The 23,909-nt window shown below is 34.2% G+C and overlaps 1 protein-coding gene across 2 annotated transcripts in view; it reads right to left on the reverse strand.

Annotated features, from left to right (window-relative positions):
- Positions 1-1,446: 1,446 nt before the first annotated feature.
- Positions 1,447-23,909, reverse strand: part of LOC136032954 (dipeptidase 2-like) — a 285,294-nt gene continuing 262,831 nt past the window's right edge. For both annotated transcript variants that reach the window (XM_065713438.1, XM_065713437.1), the window contains exons 2-8: positions 23,362-23,494; positions 18,537-18,757; positions 13,699-13,875; positions 12,020-12,104; positions 11,187-11,262; positions 10,329-10,464; positions 1,447-1,644 (exon numbers count right to left, since the gene is read on the reverse strand). In XM_065713438.1, coding sequence (XP_065569510.1) covers positions 1,516-1,644; positions 10,329-10,464; positions 11,187-11,262; positions 12,020-12,104; positions 13,699-13,875; positions 18,537-18,662 — 729 coding nt within the window. In that variant the 5' untranslated portion in view covers positions 18,663-18,757; positions 23,362-23,494 and the 3' untranslated portion in view covers positions 1,447-1,515. The remainder of the gene's footprint in view (positions 1,645-10,328; positions 10,465-11,186; positions 11,263-12,019; positions 12,105-13,698; positions 13,876-18,536; positions 18,758-23,361; positions 23,495-23,909) is intronic.

Below are 23,909 nucleotides of genomic sequence, written 5' to 3' on the forward strand. Positions count from 1 at the left end.
CTGCAGAAGTCAATAAGCCATTCTCCCATTGCATTAAGACAGAATTGTTCCTGTGGGCCCATGAAATCTTTTCACCAGCATGGCGATTGCCAACTATTACATTAATTTCACCCGATATGATAAATATATAATCTTTGAGGATCTGGTCAGTGATACTTTGTAGCTGTAGAATTGGTCGCACTCCTATTTACTTCGAGCTGAATCCTGGTCATATATCTGGACGACTGAGAGATTTTTGATGGGTCCTTTCGGGCGGATGGGTGCTATTCTGTTGGATACAGAAGTGAAGGTCATTAATGACGTTTTGACGTCCAAAGAGAATATGAAATCTACACCCTGCCTATGAACGCTACTAGTACGTCCCAATTGTAGAAAAGCGGTTTCATGGATGTTTTCTTCTCCGGTTTGAGGAAGGTGAGTCTCTGACAAACTGACTACACCCCATTTCTATCTATCAATCTGTTTTAACACCAGATCAATCTTGCCAGGTTTAGATAGGTATTGAGTATGCCAATATTGAGGGTTTTTCGCCGATATCAAGCCCTTGCCCCCTCTGGGAGTTGTCCTAGGCCAATTATAGTTTTCAGTTTCCCAGCAAATTCATCACCATTCTCATTCCTTATCAACATCAAATAACAGGGGTTGTTGGTTTCCCCGTACGCGTAATCACTTCCATTTCAATCTTTAGAGTCTGTATTTATATTTTTGAAGAGATGGTTTCTTGGCTGACTCACTGACGGTGGCAAGCCACTCGTCTCCGTCAACTTGCAGAGGCCGTAGTCCAAGTCTGGGTCTTCAACCCTTTCACACTAGTCCTGGCCTTCTTCCTCCTCCGCCTGAATTTATGGCCCCGGGTGAGGGAAAGAGAAAATCTAAGAGAAAAAACTAGAAACTTTAAAAGATGAATGGTTAAGCATACCTCATATGTACAGAAACTTTTACTCCAAAGTTTGCTCTGCTCTCAAATTTTACGGTTTTTGCAAAAGCCCCTAAACAGGTATCCAGTTGCGTTCTATCGCGGCATGCTATGGTTCACCAGCTACGAGAGTAGGAAATCTTTTAGCCACCAATTTTCTGCCTCTTTTAAGGACACAGAAATCTCAAATAAAAAACTCAGCTTACCTTGTAGAGAAGTTCAAAGATTAAAGCATAACTCGAAATACTATCTTATCTCGTTTCGATGCAGTGCCCGTGTAAACCTTTTGGTTTCAATGAATGTGTATAAACCTTACAAAGAAAATTACAGCATAATTCTAATTTGTTGGATTATAAGACTCTATGAATCAGTACCATAATGACCCTTGTTCACCTCCGCAACAAATTTTCCTTGTAGTTTAGGTTCAGAGACAATTTTGTTTCAAACTATGGGCTCGTTTGTTTATTTGTTTTTTTTTGTTCGTTTCTTTCCAGATATTTTGCCCGTTTATCATTCGAACACACTGCATGGAAAATATGACCAGTTTTATTTACCAAAAGTTAATCAGACATCCATTCAAATAACAATTTGAAAAGGGACTAATTTGGGGTTTTTTCGTTCCAGAAGAGGGGTCTTGGCACACTACAGTTGGATCTGCTGAGAACCTCATCTTCATCGATCATGTCTTCATAAGGTTGGACCCCTTCACTCTCCATGTCTAATTTAACCTGCAAAAGGAATGGTTTAATTTTTTATTTTTTGAAAAGAGAAAATGAGGGATGTAATAAAAGAGTTTCAAATTATTTTTCTCTTTGTACCCTAGAATTAAGAACAAGCACGAGTGATCTACAAGTAATTCCTAAGAATTTCAGGACTGATCATTAAAAATCACAAATATGATCATCAATAATTATCAGCATTAAAGGTAAGATCAAAAATAGAGTTTCTAGTGAATTAAGTTAAGTAGGATAATTAGTAAGTTCCTTGCATTCTTTTTTATCATTATGTTATTTTACTTGTTTTTTTTAGAGATTTCACATCAAATTACATACATCTACTGTCCAGTGTTTATACAACTGCCGCCCCCAGCTGAAATTTAGCATCTTCAAAAACCTGTTCAAAACGAAGATAGGCCTACATAATTCAAGCATCCATAGAGACAAATAAGCTTAAATATCATAACTTTGCCTGTATGGTACTGTATGGTTCCTTTTTATTTCACAGTCATTTTCACTTGACTTTTGGCTCCAACTTTGCCTCCCCGCCTCCAAGGCCTTTAACGGAAATCACGCCACTAATAGCTCCTGTCATTAAGATGGGCAAATCACCGTCTAAGTGCAGTTTGTACTGACCTACTGCTGTGTCTCCGGTACTTAATAAATTACAAAAAGCACTCTTAATTGATTAGATAAATTCAGTGTGTTCTGTGCCCGATTACCTGTTTGAATAAAAAAAAAAAAATAAATATGTCATGAATATCTCCATACAATCATCGCAATTGTGCTGATAGTCTGAAATTAGAAAAATGCTATGCCTCGCTGGTCATGATCTGAGAAAGCGTTCGATTCTGGTGTAAACCACTAATCAAACATTCGGTGTAACAAACTGTAGGTAAGGAGCGACCTGGCCAAATAATAATCGAAACTCTAAAAAATGGAATTTTGATGCCAAAAGATACGTCAAGAGAATCAAGCTTTTATGCTGATGTTGAATATATAAGTTTCATCAATTTTGTCCTACCCATCAAAAGTGACAAGCCTGAGAAAATTTGCATTATTTTCAAAAAAAGGGGGAAATCTTAATGAAAATCACACCATCCGATTCATCGCATCAAATAACCCTACTATAGAGGTTTCAAGCTCCTATCTGCACAAATGTGGAATTTTGTATTTTTTGCCATAAGAAAAATCACGGTTGCGTGTTTAATTATTTTTTTTTTCAGAAGTGATTGTATTGACCCAGTAGTCTTAGAATTTTGTGAGAGGGCTCATTCGAACGGAAATTAAAAGTTCTAGCGCCCTTTTTATGTGAACAAAAAAATTGGAGGGCAGCTAGGCCCCCTCCCTGACTTTTCCCAAAGTCACCAGATCAGAATTTTGAGATAGTCATTTTGTTTAGCATAGTCGAAATATTTAATAACTATGTCTTTAAGGACGAGTTAATCCCCCATATTCCCAGGGGAAGGGCTGCAAGCTATGAACTTTGCCCATTGTTTACATATACTATTTGTTATTGGTAAGTGTATCGACATTTTCAGGGGGGATTTTTTCTTGTGACGGGGAGTTTGGGGGATTGGTTTACGTAGAAGAATTTCCATGGAGGAATTTGTCATGGGGGAAGATATTTTCTATGAAGGTGGCGCTGGCTGTCCAGCATTATTTAAAAAAACATCAGAAATTAAATTTAAAAATAGTTTTTTCAACTGAAAGTAAGGAGTAATATCAAAGCTTAAAATGAACAAAAACTATTACGCATATGAGGGGGTTTGTCCCTTCTTCAATACCTCCCTGATCACGGAGGCGTGTTTATTTGTTTTTTTGTTGTTTTTTCCCCAGGGGTGATCGTATAGACCCAGTGGTCCAAGAATGTCACGAAAGGGCTCATTCCAACAGAAATTAAAAGTTCTAGTGCCTTTTTTAAGTGACCAAAAAAATTGGAGGGCGCCTAGACCCCTTCCCGTGCCCATTTTTTCCCAAAGTGACCGGATCGAAATTCTGAGATAGCCATTTTATTCAGCATAGTCGAAAAACCTAATAGCTATGTCTTTCAGAACGACTTACGCTCCCACAGTCCCCGTGGGAGGGGCTGCAGGTTACAAGCTTTGACCAGTGTTTACATATAGTAAACAAATGGTAAACAGTTCTAATCCCTTGTCAAAATATATACAAATATTTTTGCGATTATCAGGTTTTAATTTCTTTACGCAAATTAATGTCTTATCATGTTGTATCTTTTCAAAGATATTTGAATATTGAATCAAGTTCGTTTCTAACAACGATTTCTATTAAGCTTCAAACTTTCGGTTTTCTCTTTTTATGGTTTTTCAATTGATGTAATCATTTGTCAAAATGTTTGCAAATATTTTTGCTCTTTGAGCAACTTAATGTAAAATTTTGTATGCATGAAAATCATCAGTTTTCTTCTAAAATAAAGGCCCTTAACGGATTTTCTCAAGCTTTTAACCTATCTAGATCGTTTTCTAGGTCAGAATATCCCGGAATGCAAATTTTCCAGAAAAAATATGGAGCCGTTTTTGGGAAAAAAATACATACATAAATACATATACAATTATTGCTCTTTTATAAAGATAGTATATGTGAAAAATGAGTGAATTGTATGACTTGCAGCTCTTGCACTGAAAGATGTTGGGGTTTGACATCCCCTGAGACATAGTTTCTAGATCTTTCAACTATGCTGAACAAAATGACAAAAATTTTGGTTGGGTGTGCTTGGGGAATTAATGGTTGTGGGAGGGGGATCTTTGCCGTCCAATCACTTTTACTCTTAAAAAGATCAGTAGAACTTTCAATTTCGAATAGATTGATCTCTTTCCGAAATTTTACAACGAAGTTTTGCAAGATGATAAATCACTCTTGACAGCTAAACCAAAAAGCATGGAACAAGCGATAGCGGGAATTACATTGAATCGCATACGAAAATGTTGCAAAACAATCTAAGGCTAGAAGACAAATCAAATGCACAATGTAATGAAAAAAAACGTGTTATTCTAACGCTGCTTCTAAAAGAAGTAAGTGAAATTAATGCTGAGATTGTCGACCACTTTTCAGCAGAACATAAATCCTATAAAAATTATGTTTCTGTGAAGAATAAAGAGGAAGGAGAAATTGAATTCACGCCAAAATTCTTAATTCGACTGAAATTGCTGATTTGCCATCTTATGAGTTAAAACTAAAAAATAGCATGATAATTATGCTAATACTTAACTTAGATATTTCAGAGGGTATGCACAATAGAACAGGCCTGATTGCTGCTGAATTATATAGCAACGTAAATAAAGCAAAATATAGTAACTGGGGAAAAACTGGAAGAGAACTTTTCTTGGTATCTATGATACCAAGAAGTGTCTGAGGTATTGATGAGCGAAAATAAAGCCAGCTAAAGCAGAAGGCATGGAAAAAATAGATGAGATAATAATGAATGAAAATGAAGGACAACGATTTATGCGGTTAGAAGATATGTGACAACAAGCATCGTAACGAATGGCAAATGAAAATGACGGACAACGAAATTTGCGGTCAAGATGACAAGAGGCAGCGAAGATGACATCGAATCAAAATTGAAATCACACGCAACTAAAAATGTTGTTAAAAGAGAAGCAACAGAGAGAATCACAACAAATCCCAAACAAAAATAATGCACAATAAAATGTGGTCTTAGAAGGTTTGTGACAACGAGTATCACAACGAATTGCAAACAAAACTGTTCACAACGAATTTAGTGGTTACTCACTTTATTCGAACAGCTGAAGCAAAAGAAATGGAAAAAAATATGAATTAAGAATAATCAAAAATGATTCACAACCAAAATTGCGGTTAAAAGACAAGCCACAGCGAGGATCACATTGAATAGTAAATGAAAATGACGAGCAACGAAAGTCATATCTAGTCATATCGAACCCGCTGATTACGATTCTATCCAAGAGTAGTTACCGCCGAGGAGTGCTTGACCCTAAAAATGAATTGAAAGATTAGAAAAAATAGTCTCGAAAGCCTTTTTATAATTTTTTCAAGTTTGCAACGCTACCTGCTACAAGGCTCCTACAAGGCACGCAATTTAAAAAAAATAAAAGAAATCATTGGCAACTAATAAAGTTTGAACCTCTTTGTTGAAAATTCTTATTGAAAATAATTATTACAATTGGATAAAGCATTGAAGCAAACAGTTCGTGGTAACGAACTGTAAGTAAGGAGTAACTCGGATATATAGTAACCAAAACTCTAAGAAACAGAATTTTAATATCCAACAGTTCGTGGTAACGAACTGTAGTAAGGAGCGACCCGGCTCAATAGTAAACGAAACTCTAAAAAACAGAATTTCGATGCTAAAAGATATATCAAAAGAATAGGATTTTTATGCTGATTTCAAATATATAAGTTATATCAAATTTAGTCTTTGTCATCAAAAGTTACGAGCCTGATAAAATTTCCCTTATTTTAGAAAATAGGGGGAAACACCCCCTAAAAGTCATCGAATCGTAACGAAAATCACACCATCGCATTCAGCGTATCAGAGAACCCTACAGAAAAAATTTCAAGGTCCAATCTAAAAAATGTGGGATTTCGTATTTTTTGCCAGAAGACTAATCACGGGTGTGTGTTTATTTGTTTGTTTGTTTTTTTCCCAGGGGTCATTGTATCGACCAAGTGGTCCTAGAGTGTTGCAAGAGGGCGCATTCCAACAGAAATGAAAAGTTCTAGTGCCCTTTTTAAGTGACCGAAAAAATTGGAGGGCACTTAGGCCCCCTCCCACGCTCATTTTTTCCCAAAGTCAACGGATCCAAATTTTGAGATAACCATTTTGTTCCGCATAGTCGAAAACCATAATAACTATGTCTTTGGGGATGACTTACCACCCACAGTCCCTGGGGGAGGGGCTGCAAGTTACTAACTTTGACCAATGTTTACATACAGTAATGGTTATTGGGAAGTGTACCGATGTTTTCAGGTTTTTTTTTGTCTGGGTGTGGGGTTCAGGGGAGGAAGCTATATGGGAGGATCTTTCCTTGGAGGAATATTTCATGGGGGAAGAGAAATTCAATGAAAAGGGCGCAGCATTTTCTAGCATTACTATTAAAAAAAACAATGAAATTATAAACATGAAAAAGTTTTTTCAATTGAAAGTAAGGAGAAGCATTAAAACTTAAAACGAACAGAGATTATTACGCATATGAGGGGTTCTAAAAATACTTTAGCATAAAGAGCGAGGTATTTAGAAGGAGATTCACTCTTTATGCTAATTTATTTTTAGTAATTTCAACTATTTATTCTACGGCCTTTCTGATTCAGGGGTCATTCTTAAAGAATTGGGACAAAACTTAAGATTTAGTGTGAAGAGCGAGGTATTAACGAGGGGACAAACGCCCTCATATATATAATCAACAATATAAGAATATAAAAGTTTGTTACGTAAGTTAATTCTTAAGTTACGTATATTTTTTACTAATAAAACGTTCGTTAAAAATTAAACGTTCTAGTTGTCTTTATAAGTAACCGAAAAATTGGGGGGAACTAGGCCTCCTTCCCCATCCCTTATTTCTCAAAATTGTCTGATCAAAACTTAGAGAAAGTCATTTAGCCAAAAAAGAATTAATATGCAAATTTCATTTTTATAATTTATGTACGGAGAGCCAAAATCAGACATGCATTAATTCAAAAACTTTCAGAAATTAAATAAAAAAACAATTTTTTTGAAATGAAAGTAAAAAGCGACATTAAAAATTAAAACGAACAGAAATCACTCCTTATATAAAAGGGGCTTTTCCTCCTCGACACCCCGCTCCTTGCGCTAAAGTTTGATTCTTTCTCGCAACTCTACTTTTTAAAACAATAAAAAACTTTAGCGTAAAGAGCAGGGTGTCGACAGAGATCATTACGCATATGAAGGGTTCTAAAAATACTTTAGCATAAAGAGCGAGGTATTTAGAAGGAGATAAATACTTCGCTCTTTATGCTAAATCATTTTTAGTAATTTCAACTATTTATTCTACGGCCTTTCTGATTCAGGGGTCATTCTTAAAGAATTGGGACAAAACTTAAGATTTAGTGTGAAGAGCGAGGTATTAACGAGGGGACAAACCCCCTCATATATATAATCAAAAATATAAGAATATAAAAGTTTGTTACGTAAGTTAATTTTTAAGTTACGTATAATTTTTACTAATAAAAACGTTCGTTAAAAATCAAAAGTTCTAGTTGCCTTTATAAGTAACCGAAAAATTGGAGGTCAACTAGGCCTCCTTCCCCACCCCTTATTTCTCAAAATCGTCTGATCAAAACTAAGAGAAAGCCATTTAGCCAAAATAAGAATTAATATGTAAATTTCATTTTAATACTTTATGTACGGAGAGTCAAAATCAGACATGCATTAATTCAAAAACTTTCAGAAATTAAATAAAAACAACAAGTTTTTTGAAATGAAAGTAAGGAGCGACATTAGAACTTAAAACGAACAGAAATTACTCCTTATATGAAAGGGGCTTTTCCTCCTCGACACCCCGCTCCTTGCGCTAAAGTTTGATTCTTTATCGCAACTCTACTTTTTAAAACAATAAAAATTTAGCGTAAAGAGCGAGGTGTCGAGGAGGAAAAGCCCCTTTCATATAAGGAGTAATTTCTGTCCGTTTTAAGTTCTAATGTCGCTCCTTACTTTCATTTCAAAAATTTTGTTTTTTTATTTAATCAGTAGATACATCAAAAGAATCAGCTTACTAAACTGATTCCAAATATAAGATTCATCAAGTTTAGTGTCACCAATCAAAAATTACGAGCCTGAGAAAATTTGCCTCATTTTTGAAATAGCCCCTAAATTTAAAGGATCTTGACTAAAGTCACACGATCAAATCCAGCATAACAGAGAACCCCACTGTAGAAGTCTTAAGCTCCTATCTGCAAAACGCGGAATTCTGTTATTTTTTCCAGAAAACAGATCACGGATGCGTTTTTTTTCAGGTGATTGTATGGAAATAATGGTTGTAGAAGATCGGAAGAGGGTGTATTCGAACGGAAATTAAAGGTTCTAGGGCTAATTTGCCATTTCAAATGACCAAAGAGATTGGAGGGCAACTAGGCCTCCTCCCATGCCCACTTTTAGCCCAAAATTATCTTATCAAAATTTTGAAATATCCCAAATTTTCTTTAGTATATCTGAAAAATCAAATAATTATGTTTTTTGGTGTAAAATGACCCCCCACAGTCTGTGGAGAGAGGCCATTAAGTTATGAAATTCGCCCATTGTTTATGTTACGAATCTCAGGCTGCTTGTTCTAGTTTCAAGTTCAAATTTTGAGCATGCCACTAGCATTCCTAATTAACAGCATTGATGAGCCCCCAAATGGCATGTGCACACTCTAAGATGTGAGTGAAGAAGAGGATAGATGTATTTTCGACTTTACCCAGGACCTGTTATTTCAAATATGTATTTTGACTTTCTACTCTATTTTATTTTTACCCTTGACCAGGACTGTTCCTGTTCAGTTGCTATTGTTCATTTGTGGGTTACAAATAATTAAAGATTATAACAATTATAAACGATTTCTCAATAGACTAATTGTGACACTTTATTCAATTTTTTGAATAAAAATAACATTCAGGTTAGAAAAGTTTTTTATAATCACTAACTTGCTTACAATTTGGCTCATTTAAGTTGAGCTGTAGCTAAAAGGACCAAAATTTAAGAGGCTGCAAGTGAAATTCGCTAGATAGAACTATTTAATATTTCAGGTCATTTTTAAGGGTTAAGCACCCCTCGGAGGTACCTATTCCCATGTGTAATCGTAATCAGCGAGTTCAATATGACTGGAAACTACTATCAGATTGCGTGAAATCGATGTGTCCTGGAGGTGTCCCATTTTTAAGTCTTGACGCCTGGACTATCAAACAAAAGACATGGAAAAAACGTGTGAGGTAATGATGAACAAAAATGAACCAAAACGAAACCTACGGTTAGAAGACAAGCGACAAGAAGCATCGCAAGGGACAACGAAATCTGTGCTGAAAAGACAACCGACAGTGAGGATCACATCGACCCATGAACCAAAACATATGACAACGAGTATGATCAGTCGAATAGGAAGCAGACGAATGCAAAATTATACGAGATGACGAGTGACTCCAAAAAGCTAAAGCAAAAGGTATGGTACAAGCGACAGCAAGACAAACAAAATTTTATCCAACTATATCTGGGATTGGAAGACAAATCAAAAGTACAATGTCATGCAAAATTATACAAGTTAATGAATGAATCCAAACAGCTAAAGCAAAAGGCATTTTAAAAAAGCACAGCGAAATCTAGGTTAAAAGATAAGCGATACCTAGGATCCTATCGAATCCTAATCAAAAATGACGCGTAACGGGCGAGAATCGCAACGAATCACAAATGAAAAACTGATCTATGTTACAACTTAATATCAGCTTAATTAAAAGATTGGGAAAAAGCTGAACAAGAAGTTCACAATAACCCGTGGCTAGACGGAAAGTGACAGTAAGAATCTCATATGTACAATCCTGCCACGTACTGAGTACCAGAGGCCGAGTGAAGCTTGATCTCTTGGTACACATTTAATTGAAAAGCAACATATACATTTGAAGGGGTTTAAGACATGAATATAGCTCCATGTTGCATTCCAGATCAGTTTCTTCATTTAAGTCAGATATTATTGTTGTTGTTTTTTTACCTTTTCAGCCTCTCTCATTACGCGGAGGAAATTGCCACCTGCCAGTTTAACTAATTCCTCTTCATTCCATCCACGTACAGATAGTTCTGCAAAAAGTGACGGGTATTTTGAAACATCTTCAAGTCCGACAGGTGCACTAGAAAAGAGTTTGTTTTATATTTTAAAGCCCACAGCGGCTGGATGTACAAGTGAAATAAAAGGACAACCGTAAACGAAAATTGGGAAAAAATATAAACCTAGAATAAAAATTTAAAGAAATGCAGAGATATTGGCTAACGCCTTAGCTTTGCCAGTCCTGTGTAGAAGGAAACACGCAACAAAAGAAAAAATGGCACAATTCAAAGATATCAAAAATACAGCGAAAAGCAGAAAAAAAACTGTAAAAAGCCACTGAATAAATCTTCTGAATTCGTCACGATGACATTATTCTGAAGATCATTTTCAGCGGACATAAAAAAAAAATGAAGTAAAACTTTGTGGATGAAATTACAACATATTAAGAATTCAAAGACTTTATACTTTTGAGCCTGAATTTCACTTCAATAAAACTGAAGATTTAGCTTTGACGAGTGAGAATAGATCCACATAGTATTGGGGACCAAGTAATAAATCTGAACTTATATTTGAAATAAATTTTCCACTGCAATAAAAGAGGTCCCTCAGCACGACTAAAGCGGCAAAACTTGCTAACTTATAATTCTGTAAAAAGTAGTTTTTCCTAAATGCTCTTGCATTAGCAAGTATCAAAATCAATTTTTGTTCAGCAAATTTTGTTTTTACAAGTCAGCTTAAACTGTTAAATTATTGAAAAGTTTTGAATTAAGTATAGTAAGTGCAGAACCTGACTAAAGTGCTTACATGGATACACCATCATAATCACCACCAATGCCAATAAAATCCACTCCGATGAGGTTTCTTATGTACTCGATGTGTGCTGAAAAAAAGAAAACATACATCAAAATAAATAAAAAGTAGCTTTCAAAGGGTCTTCTTAATTCTTCCTTAGGTTGAATTGGAGGAATGTTATTCTGTGTCTGACATATGGCAATATTATTAAAAAAAATTCTATGGGAGAAATACTATTGTCCCTCATAATATGTATTTATACATTTTTTCTCCTAAATTATACCAAATTTCCTGGAATTATGGTTCCAGTTGTATACTTCTAGTTCACCACGATTTATTCCTGAATCCAATACTTTTAATTTTACCTCTTAATTGCAATCGAAAAATGCAGTCAACTATAGATTTGAACGTTTTAAAAAACAGTTGTGATGAATTGAAGATAAACAGCAAAGTGTCTTAACTTAAATAACTGAAACAAATCTTTTCTAAAGTTCAAAAGATAGAATGCCTTGTCACCCCTCCCCTCCCACTGCAAAAGATTAGAATGTAGCATGTATGACAAAGAAATGATCAGTATGGATCCAATAAATGAACCATCAGACAACTAAACTATACAAACACAACTACACAAAATTTATATCTCCCGAGAAAAACGGTAGTACGTTGGAAGGATAGAACTTCTTAGACTTAGACAAACACTACGCAAAGCTTCAAACTAGCATCTAACTCGCGAAGATCAACTATAGCAGCTAAATTCACGGTTTCTGCGTGCATCTTATATAATGAGACTCTGAATTTTATGACTTGAAAGAATAATGAAACACTCTTAATGTACTTTCACTTACCTATAACGTCCTCTATTGTGGCGGTTGAAGAGCATGCCGAAAAGCCAGGATAAAAAACAACCATAACTATTCCTTTGTTTTGAGCCTAAGGAACGTAAAATCTGTTAATCAACATATTATTGAAAAATTAAAATCGACTATTTTGCTCTAAGTGATGCTAAGATTTGCAGCAGTTTACCAGTCCATTTTGATAGCAATTGATAAGGGAAGAGCAGCCCTGGCTAGTAGCAGGAATTCCAAAACTTTTTTTTATTGTTTTCCTGCGAGAGCGGTTTTGTCGTATCTAGATGCTCAAACATTGCTCAATGTGATTTCGTGAAAACGACTTCGAAAATTTGGGTATTTGCAGAGTCTTCCAGAGGTACTGGTCAGCAATGCAATATGGACGAAGAAACTGGAAAAATATTGGAAGAAACATTCCACTCTTGGAAAGAAATTGTTTTATAATTGTGACCGTATTTCATGAACAAAATACAGAAACAATGTTTTTCTCCTACACTTTTTATTTGAAATGGTTCGAAATAGTACTCAAAAAAGATCTCAAACTACCAGCATGAAGCTCAAGTTTATACACGAAAAAAACGAAGTTTTGTTGATCTCATTACTTATTTCTAGTGAAACAATACGTAAACTACTTTATATTTTGTAATTTTCAGATTTACAAAAGAGCATATACATGAACAAATAGAAAAGGAAACTGAATTTCTTACGCTTCTTTTTTCCTTTCCATCTTGAACGGTCTAATCTCGGTCTCTTTGCTGCATCTTTTTTGATACAATACATTTTAAGAGATACTCGGTTCTTGGTAACTTCTTATTCTTAGTAGCTCAGTTCTTGATATAATGTCACTGAACTAAGCAGCTTGCTCAGCTAACAGAAACTTAAAGAGTGATTATGACATCTATCAGCTTATGTGGGGCTATTTTTACAGACTTAAAATAGCCCCACAAATAATTTTTTCATTGATTACGCAAGCTTCTCATGAACCTCAATTGAAAGTGTGCTTGCCTGTTATTTTAGTCCATTTTGTGCAGCTCTAGTGGATCCCTAGACATTTTGTGTTTAGCTTAAACATGAATTAGACCAAATAACTATTAGACCAAATGCAAATTTTCAAACCTTTCATAGGAAGTGCTTCAGACAAATTCTGAATGGGATCATCTTGTTCTATTGACTCTTCTGAGAGAAACACTATATTAACGAAAGAGTAATATCATTCCATTCCCCAATCAATGATGCTCTCAATATAAAGATCACTACCTTGATAATATAGCGGTTGCTATGTTTTGATATAACGTGTATAGGGAATTACTGAATGGTTATGCTCTTTTGCTATTAATTGTAGGGAAGGGTACTTCCCTACACCTTTTCATCTGAAGGAATATATAAGACAGGGTGTGCATATCAGTACTAAGGGGATAACAGTCCGTCTCTTATCAAAGAAATGGTTATTTTCAAAGTAATAAGTTTAATTTTAGATAAGTGCGACACGCACACTTTTATTGTGTCTATTTCTTATTTGAAAGTTGGTATTTTTTCCAATGAATACCACCTTTCTAGAATCATACATTTTAAATTTTTTTTCAATTTCGAATTACGATCACATTTCAGAGTTTTCGAAGAAAGCCTTGCATAGAAATTTTTTTGTAATGTCATACGTTGAACCAAACTATGCTTACCAAGCGGAATAATACGTCATCTGGAACGTTCCGTGGATGATCACAAACGGACCTTGCCCCAGAATGGGAAAAAATTACAGGCGAACGGGAAACAGTCAAGGCGTCGTGCATGGTTGTTGATGAAACATGGCTCAAGTCAATTAGCATACCAAGACGATTCATCTCTCGTACAATATCCTAAATTGAAAATTGTAAGCAAAGAATGAAGAAACGAGAAGAAGAATGAAGAATAAACAAAGTTCACAAAGTGTGAAGGTTTTCCAAGACAAAATTAGTCATATGAAAAATAAGCTTCGCTTGATGGATTGGGATGTAATTTTAAAGGAAGAAGACAAATGAAAATTATAAGTTGTGTCCTTTGAAAAATTTAAACAGTTTAGCAACAATATTCTTTTTCTATATAATCTGAAAAAAATCTATTTTGAAAAAAATATTTCTTGACAAGAAAATCAAGATTTATATTAAAACCTTTGATAAAATATTGACTCTTATACAGAGCCAAATCACACCGCCACCAAGACATGGGCTGGCTCATCCATCGAACCTTTCAAGGGTTAGAATTTCACCTGCACTCTATTGGTAATGAGACAGGCTCTGATTAATCTTTTTTCTAATATTGACATGTTCAAATTTATCAATATGTTCTTCAAACATTCTGGAAAAAAATTATCGATAGAACATACATGTGACTGTATTTTTTGTTGTTGAAACGACACTAAATTTCGTTAACTCAATTTCGTTTTCTTTTTTAAAACAAAATAGTTTCGATTAATTTTTTTTTCGTTTTAAATCCATTTGTTCGAAATATATATAAGATCAGCAGCTATCTACAACTTTCTGGACATCAATGGATATACTTGAAATAGTCTAAATAGTTTTGCAAATTACTTTCTAGCTTTGATGATTAATATACTTATAATGATTAATATAAATATAACAATCACTATAGTTTTGCTATCTGCCAATCAATTTAGTTCTAATTTGAGGGACCAAGATCCCAGGTCAAGCCCTCAAGCCAGAGGCAATGCTAATAGGAAACTAAATTGATCTAAACAAGTTCAGTGACGTTTCAAAAAAAGAGAACTAAATTAATTGTCTGAAGCAAATCAAAAGACACTATGTACATCTACTTTGTCAAAAGGATATATACAAAATATCTCAAGAAAGACTCAGGGTATTAAACTGAAACTCTTAAGGAATGTTAAGGGGGATAATGAACTTATTAAAAAGAAATTATGAGAATGCAGATTTTCAAAATGATATTTTTTTTATGCCACACCGAGCGTATGTTCACGTCGATGTCAGAAATAAAAGGGTTTAAAGAGTCAGTAACAAAAAAGGGTTTGCGATGCTTCTGATATATATTTATGAATTTATTCTATTTTCGTTCCTGTATAATTTTTTGAAAACTCTCCCAGGGAGATTCTTTTGAGTATATTATCTAGAAATTAGTGTTAAATCAAAAGCTTAGTCGAAGAACCGTCCTAAATTTTGATTTCTTATTGAATGAAATATTTGTAATAACTATATTGAAAACAACCAAAACAACACTCAGATCACCTTATACACCTTACTGACTTAACTTGAGATTATATAAAAAAACACAAGTTTTTTTAAATGAAAGTAAGGAGCAACATTAAAACTTAAAACGAACAGAAATTACTCCGTATATGACAGGGGCTTTTCCTCCTCAACGCCTCGCTCTTTACGCTAAAGTTTGACTCTTTCTCTTAACTCTATTTTTAAAACAGTACATAAAGATAATAGATACTGATATAAATGAATGAATAAATTTTAAAACGAGTAGAAATTAAAATGAATGCTCAAGCCAAATTCCAGGTGAACAGACATTACTACAAACAGAAATTTTTACACTATATCCCCCCCCGTAAAATTTCGGCAGACTATTGTGTCTTTTTCACTCTACTGAAAACCATTATAATTTGAACATTTTTCCTTAATTATAATATTGAAAAAGAAAAAAACAAACATCTGTTAAATAGAGTCTAATTTTTGAATCAGGGGTCAACCTCCTATTTGTGGCAATTTCTGTTCATTTTAAGCTTGATTTGGGCAGTAGTTTTGATTTCTACTTGTTAAGGGTGTATTGATTCGTCTATGTTAGTATTTATTATCTTCGTGTTTGATGTGGTCATTTCTTTCTTCTTTGACCTTATTTCTTCTTATTTTTATTCTTTTCTACTTTGATAGTAATCCCTGAAAGTTTTAAGTTTGAATTATTATAAGACTTTATTTATGCTCGTCTTAAGTTTTCGTGTAGCTCCTTACCTTTCTTTGAATAACGTCTTTTACGGCTTTTTTTACTTTATTAATAATAGAAGAGAAAGGATTTGATTAAAAACAAAAAAGTGAAATCCTGTTTTTATCGAAGTTTCTCTATTTTTTAGATTTTTTTTTAATCCAACAAATTTTTCTAGGTTAAAGGTGTTAATGCAAAAACAAAGTAATTTTCATTATAAATGGTGCCACGTTCTATTTAAATTGTATTCTAGTTTAAATCTTTCATCATTTAAATTGGTAATTCACACTCTAAATAATTTTCTAAGACTAGAGCCAGTTGCCTAGCCATGGGATCGATTTTCTTTTCTCATTTGGGCTCCTTTGACAAGTGGGCTTAACTAGACATTAATTTCTAACAGCCATGATTTTGGACCAATCTATGCTACCTATAACAGAGGTGCCGGCTAAGTATGCGTGTGGATTGGAATTAAAGGAATTTGAAAACAACTGTCTTGCATGCAACCTCGCCCTTGGCATTAGCTTTGCTGATATCAAAACCAACTCGTTTATTCAAGAAAAAATTACACTGTCACCCCTGATCGACAAAATTATAAGTTGTCCATGGTGTTTTCGGGGTCAAATGGTTAGGATGGGTGAAGGCTAACTGCCTTAAGATATGCCGCACTGGGCCCCTCCTGGGCATCAGAAGAGGTGAACGACAGAGCGAAACTTGGGTGACGTTTCAAGACTGGTGCTTTGATTTCCGAATTATCCGTGATTGAACGTCTTTTGTTTACAGCACTCTTGGGATTCTCGTGAGGAGACCCTTATGCACCAACCGACATGGTTAGACGTTCCCACAAATCGTTATTTGCATAATAAATACACTACGGGTCAAAATTATGACTTCAGTATTCAGTATACCAAGGCCATTCCTAATAAATCTTATTGATTTAATCAATAAGGCTAATTTTTATCTTTATGCACCAGCGAATAAAATATAACTTTTTTCTATATTTACAAGGGATATTGGTTTTATGGCAGGTGACATATAAGTGATCTTCAAATAAAACTGGATAAAGGTGAATTAGACCTCCAGTCTCAGGACAAAGAAAGTTTCGAGGCAATGATGAATCATGAGCCACAGTTTAGAATAATACGTGTGGCAATGTTTGTCGGACGGAGATGAACCCTCTAAAAGTCGAACAAACTTCCTGGTTGCTAATCCTTAAAATTTAATTGGAACCCATGGCTACTCTAATGGATACCCATAACAAGAACGTAGCATTTCTATCACAGAAGTCAGATCTTGGACGCATGTTTGATATCACAACTATAGACACTGACAGCCACCAGTCTTGTTGAATGAATTCCACAAGCCTGTATGGTAATTAGGCTGATACAACAAACTTTTGAATATATACTTTTGAAATAGGCTTTGAATATGCTGCAGACCATATAAAGGCCTAATTATGAGCCTAACTCTTCCTTGTCATATTTTTTTGCCTTAATTGGTAGACATGATTATGACCGTGATTTCGGGACATCTCACTTCTCTGCTACAGAATTTGAGAGGTTGAATTAAACCTGGACTTTGAAAAGGGAAAGCTAAGATATTTCTTAAATCTGATCAAGTTAGTTGACACCCAAAACCTGATGGTAGATACTCTGATGAATAAAATTTAGATACCTCTCCCCACACACAAACAAAGGTTTGACTCGCCTTAGGCCACCAGTAGAACATTAGCTGCTACCTCTCATTACTTTTGATTGAAATTGACCAGCCCACATGAGCATATGTACTAACTACTGTATAATAATCTATCCTGCCCCTCTTCCATATTCCAGAAAGGCCAACTGACTCCAAAAGTCAATAAAGGATTCAAAAAGGAAAACATTAGCTCTTTTCTCCCACAAAATATGATTTATTCTGTTCTAGCAATCCACTTCGATTGATGATTTAAGGAAACCATTTACACTGATTCAACGGTGATAAGAAAGTAGAGGATCATTTCCGCATAAGGTTTGATCAAGTAGGGACCTCGTAAAGGTACTACTAGAATTACCAGCCGATGTTTTCTTTCCACCCAGCTTGGCTGAGATCCAGCAACATATTCTGATATATGTCCTGAATACCAAAATTCGTTAACCCCTTTCCCTCTGTTGAAGTTACATTGTGTCTAGACTCGAAAACGCACAACTAGGATGCTAGTTCTTACTATTATAAAAATCTTAAAAAATACATGAACTACAGCAAAAACATACAGGAAAGAAACTGAAAAAGTGTTAGTTCTTAAAAAGTTTTAAAGTTGTTTTTTTATGCTTTGGTTTTTGTTTAGTAAAGTTTTTCCCTGATAAAGGTGTCAAATGTAAGCTGAAATATTGAGGTTTCTTTTTTTTTGTTTTATATATTGTCTTAACTAGAATTTTACCACTTTTTATACGTTTTGATAATCGCACTTTACTTATCGGCACTTTACTTATCGCACTTTACTTATACGAGAATTTTTGTGCGCCTTTGTATTTCCCCGCTATATGTAGGTTTGTTTTTTAGGTTTGATTTCTTTTAACACAATTCAGCTGAAATAAGTGGCTACCATTCCAAACGATGTTAAACCATCAAACTCTGGTTCATTTCCTGGTCTGTCTTTTCCTGACTGATCTGCCCATGGCGTGTTACAATTATGGGTTAAGGTCAGGTATCTTGCTCCAAGTTCGTACATGGTTCTTAGCACTCCTAAGCTACTTCCAATTAGATGACCTCCTTCAACACCAACTAGACTGGCAATTTTTCCTCTTTGGAATGCATCTTCAATTCCTGCGGAAAAATAAAGATTGCTTTAAGCTACCGTGTGCCATGAGCAATGGGTGGTCTTTAGTATGAAGAGTAGCTGGGGCTAATTGTACCTCTTCTCCAGAATTAGAATTACACATACTACATTTCAATTATAGGCCACTGCTTAAAGATGTATTCTTTAATTACAAATCCTTAACTGAATTTACTATGAGATGGAAAATTTTTTAAATGAAAGATTATCTATATATGTTTATTTCTTTAATCGACTATTGGTTGAAAGAGAAGCACAAAACTATAAAGATAATTCAGTAGAAGAAATTTTCGTTTAAACCCAGATATCCTGCATCCCACATAATTGAGAACTGTGTGGGTCCGTGTCTAAACTAAATTAAACGAAACAAGAAAAGTGTGTCACAATTCAACCAGTTGTTTGGTGAGATAAAGTCTGACTCTTTCTCTCAACTCTACTTTTTAAAACAGTAAAAAACTTTAGCGTAAAGAGCGGGCTGTTGAGGAGGCACCAGCCTCTTTCATATATGGAGTAATTTCTGTTCGTTTTAAGTTTTAATACCGCTCCTCACTTTCAGTTAAAAAACTTTTTTTTTTATTTAATTTCTGAACGTTTTTGAATTAATACATCTTTTGATTTTGGCTCTCCACACACGAATAATAACACAACATTTGCATATCAATTTTTTTTGGCTAAATGGCTTTACCATAGTTTTGATTGGACGATTTTCAGAAAAAAAAATCAGGGGAGGAGGCCTAGTTGCCCTCCAATTTTTCGGTTACTTAAAAAGACAACAAGGACTTTTATTTTTTTATTAACGTTTTTATTAGTAAAAAAATATACGTAACTTACGAATTAACTTACGTAACGAACTTCTGTATTCGTATGTTGTTATTACGTATATGAGGCGGTTCACCCCGTCATCAATACCTCGCTCTTTACGCTAAAGCTTAAATTTTGTTTCAATTCTTTAGAAATGACCCCTGAACCACAAAGGCCGTAGAATAAATAGTTGAATTTACTAAAAAGTACTTCAGCGTAAAAAGCGGGGTATTAGAAGGAGGTGAACCCCTTATATGCGTAATAATTTCCGTTCATCTTAATTTTTAGTGCTGCTTCTTACTTTAAGTTGAAAAAACTTTTTCATATTTATATTTTCATTGTTTTTCTAAATAATGCTAGAAAATCCTTCGCCCCCCATTTTTTTAGATAGGAGCTTGAAACTTCTACAGTAGAGTTCTCCAATACGTTGAATCTGGTGGTGTGATTTTCGTTAAGATTCTATGATTCTTAAGGGGTGTTTCTTAGGCTCGTAACTTTTGATGGGCAAAAATAAACTTTATGAAACTTACATATTTAAAATCACTTTTAAAATGCGATTCTTTCGATGTAAGTATTGGTATCAAAATTCCGTTTTTTAGAGTTTCGGTTAGTATTGATCCGGGTCGCTCCTTACTACAGTTCGTTACCACGAACTGTTTGAATGGTATAGTCTTATAAACATTATGACTTTACTAGCATAGGAAGAAAGGTCAGTAATTCAATGAGCTACGTCTGGTTTTTGATGAGCAGTAATTAAATGATACAAAAACTTGGGAAAGTACTGAAAAAGTTACGTCAAGTAAAATAAAAGTGATAGTTACTAGGGGTAGATTTTCACTAGTGATTTATCACTAGGGGGTGGCCAATCCTGAACGAAAGAGAATTTTTTATTTTTTTTTCAAGAAGACATATTTTAGGGGAAATCTCCGAAAATTCGGGGATGGTGGAAGGAAGCACTGGTATTTTCAGATTATTTTACTTGGCAATGGATACTGCCAAGCAGCATTGCTGCTATGCTACCCCCCTTTTTGCGCGGCGGAGCACAACTTGTGTTTTGACATGTGTTTTCTTTGAGCAAAATTATTTTTATATATAAAAATTGTATTTTCAGACAACATCAACCAAATAGCATTGCTACTTTTCAACCCCACTTTTTGCACGGTGAATCTCAAACTAAGTCAGTTAAACCCTGAAACTATGAATACAATAATTTATAGGAATGATCGGTTGTTATTTGTGGGACAAGTTCGTTCCCCATTTGGAACTATGATATTCCCGTGGATGGAATTGATATTTACACTTCAATTGCAAATAAAAGCCATAGCCATATAGAACTATAGCCCTTATCAGTCAATTAAAAAAAAAAAAAATTAAATACATTAAAATAAATTAAATTAAAATAAATTAATATGAATGAAAATTCTAATTAGTATCAAACAAATTTTGTTAATTGTCTATTGAGATGGCTTTCGAAGTAACATCTTCTACTTTAAATATCGTTTTCGTTATTCGATAGCGATATCAACTTCGAAGTCGTTATCGAAGTTTTTGACGTCACCACTTTGATATTTTCTTTTAGATGTGTTTCATCATATTAGTATAGCAGTATTTGACGACGATGCCAATGAAAATACAATGAACATTTAGGGATCCTTTTGTTAGTTCCTATACATCTATGACATACCAACCAGTCTTTAAAATGGTTTAATGCAACCACACATATTACCTATCAGAATACTAAACTATTTCTGAAATGCCTCTAGTATTTTGCAGTAGAGAAACTGGATGCCCTGGCTTTGTTCTTAGAGAGAGAACAAAAAATAGGGGTCAGGTTTTCACAAGTTGGTATTGACTATTCCACTCTCCCATTGTAGAAATTTTTTCTAGGTATATAAGCGTGAAGTCGGGTTAACCGTGAAATCCGACCTTGAAGTTTTGCAAAAATTAGCCTATATGCGTTTTTCCTCTTTAAATGTTCATTTATAGGTGGGGTTAAATCACGGTTTAAGTAATTAAATAATTACCTGAAAGATACACAAGACTGTAAACCGGTTAAGCACATTAACTTTTTTGTTGCGTTAATTCAGTCGCGTAAACTAAACTTTTGTTCGCGTAAAAAATCTTTTTTTTTTCCTTTCTTACAGCGTTTTGATTGATTGTACATTAACTCAAGTGAGCCCTGGAACCACGAATAAAATAATTTACACGGATGCTGGATTGCTACTTTTAATACAAGCATGTCTCCTATTTTGAACTGCAATATTCCCTTGGGTAGATTTAATATCTACACTTCAATTCTAAATAGAAACCATAGCTCACATAGCTAAAAATAAAAAATAAAAATAAAATAAAAAGAGTTCCTAAAATAAAAAAAGATCTAACTCTGATATCACAATAAATTAAAAGGAATTAACTAGAATTAGTATAAAACAAATGTTGCTACTTGTTTTTTAAATCGTCTTTTGAAATAATCTCTTCCACTTTAGTTATCGTTTTCGTTATTTGATAACAAAAATAACGATGTCATCAAAAACGATACCGATGGTTTTGATATCAATACTTCGATATCAGTATTTGATATTGTTTCCGTTATCTTTGAGATGTAGTTTATCGCATTAATAAAGCAGTATTTGACAACGACACCGATAGAACATATATTAAAAATTTAGGACTGTAATTTTGGATCCTTTTATTAGTTCTTCTAACAGCGTTTATACATCTATGAGATATCAAGCAGTCTTTAAAAGATTTTAATGCTATCAAACATAACATATATTAGAATACTAAGTTATTTCAGAAATACCTCTAGCATTTTGCAGTAGAGTAGCTGGATACCCCCACTTTCTTCTTATACATGGAAAAATAAGGGTCGGATATTTTATTCTTCCGCAGTCAAAATTTCATTCTAGATAAGCGTGAATTCAGTTTAATAACAATATCTGGTCACGAAACATTGCAGAAATTGGGGTCTATTCTTTTTTAATCTCTGAATGTTCTATTTATAGATGGCGTCAAAACAATGTTTAGAAGTTTCAGTTTAGACATTTCAGAATCTTTGAAAGTAAAATATAAACTTTGTTTGGTATCAACAAATCTGAAAAAGAGGTGAAGTTCAAAAATTGAGCATAAAAAAATGTTCTGTGTACTTGCTCTGTAGTCGATTATACGTATGCTTTTTTTTAAGAAATTAGATTTTGTAGAAATAAGCCTCTATTCTTTTTCATCTTTGAAAGTGCCATTTATCGATGGTGTTGAATCATACATTTAGAAGTTTCAGTTTAGACATTTTAGAGTCTTTGAGAGTAAAATATAAACTTTGTTTTCCATCACAGATTCTGAAAAAGAGCTGAAGTTCATAAATTGAATATAAAATAAATGCTCTTTATACTTACTTGTACCCTCAAAAGCTAGCACAGGGAAAATTGACTATGATTAATTTGTTTTTGGCTGTAGATTGTGGTTCAATTATACGTATGCTATTATTTTTACCTTGACGGTTTAAAGTTTTTTTCAAGAAAGAAGGAGAGATATAGAGAAAGATAGCCGGAAAGAGAGAAGGAGAGAGTAAGATACGGTAAAGATCCGCACTGAAATACCGATAGTATCTTTTCGTTTTGGTTTATATTATATACTCTTTTACTTTCTGATAAAAACTAATGAGTAAACTCCTTTGAAGAATGAAAAGTTATTGCTTTTCCTTAAGCTAGAAAAAAAAATTCCGCCTTCTTAAATTTTTGTATTTTACATCGAAGTAATAGCTTAAATTTCAATTTCGCTGGAAACTGAATAATACCTTGAGCTGTGGTCACGAACTCCAGATCAGCGGAAAATTTCGTAGCTAATCTCTTAATAACGTCGATTTGTTCATACGCCCACTGAACTGCATCTGCATATTGGTGGGAGCAATCGAGGTAGACAACCCAGAACTTAAAAGCGAATAGAGAACTTTAGAAGAATTTATCAAAACAAGTTTAAATAAATGCCCAAAATATATTGCATCAATAGTCCACAAAGGAAACAACAATTAGATACTGTTATAAAAATTTATCGAAACAGAAATAGCCGTGAACCGGGGAGAATAAGCCAAGTAATGCCAAATGGAAAACAGAAAAAAAAAATGCAGTTGAGACACTAATAGAAAATAGGTAATTAAAGAGAACAGGAAAATTGGCGCTTTAAGATGGCTCATGTACAAATTTGAAACTATTTGTCCAAAGGAACGGTTCGTACTAATCACAGTACCAGCCAGAATAAAACAGAAGAACTAGAATGCTATACAAAAATACAGCAATTACCGTCCCAAAAACAGAATAAAACAATGAAAGCACGAACAGTTTGCTG

This window comes from Artemia franciscana, chromosome 11 (genome assembly GCF_032884065.1).
Source record: "Artemia franciscana chromosome 11, ASM3288406v1, whole genome shotgun sequence".
NCBI classification, from domain to species: domain Eukaryota; kingdom Metazoa; phylum Arthropoda; class Branchiopoda; order Anostraca; family Artemiidae; genus Artemia; species Artemia franciscana.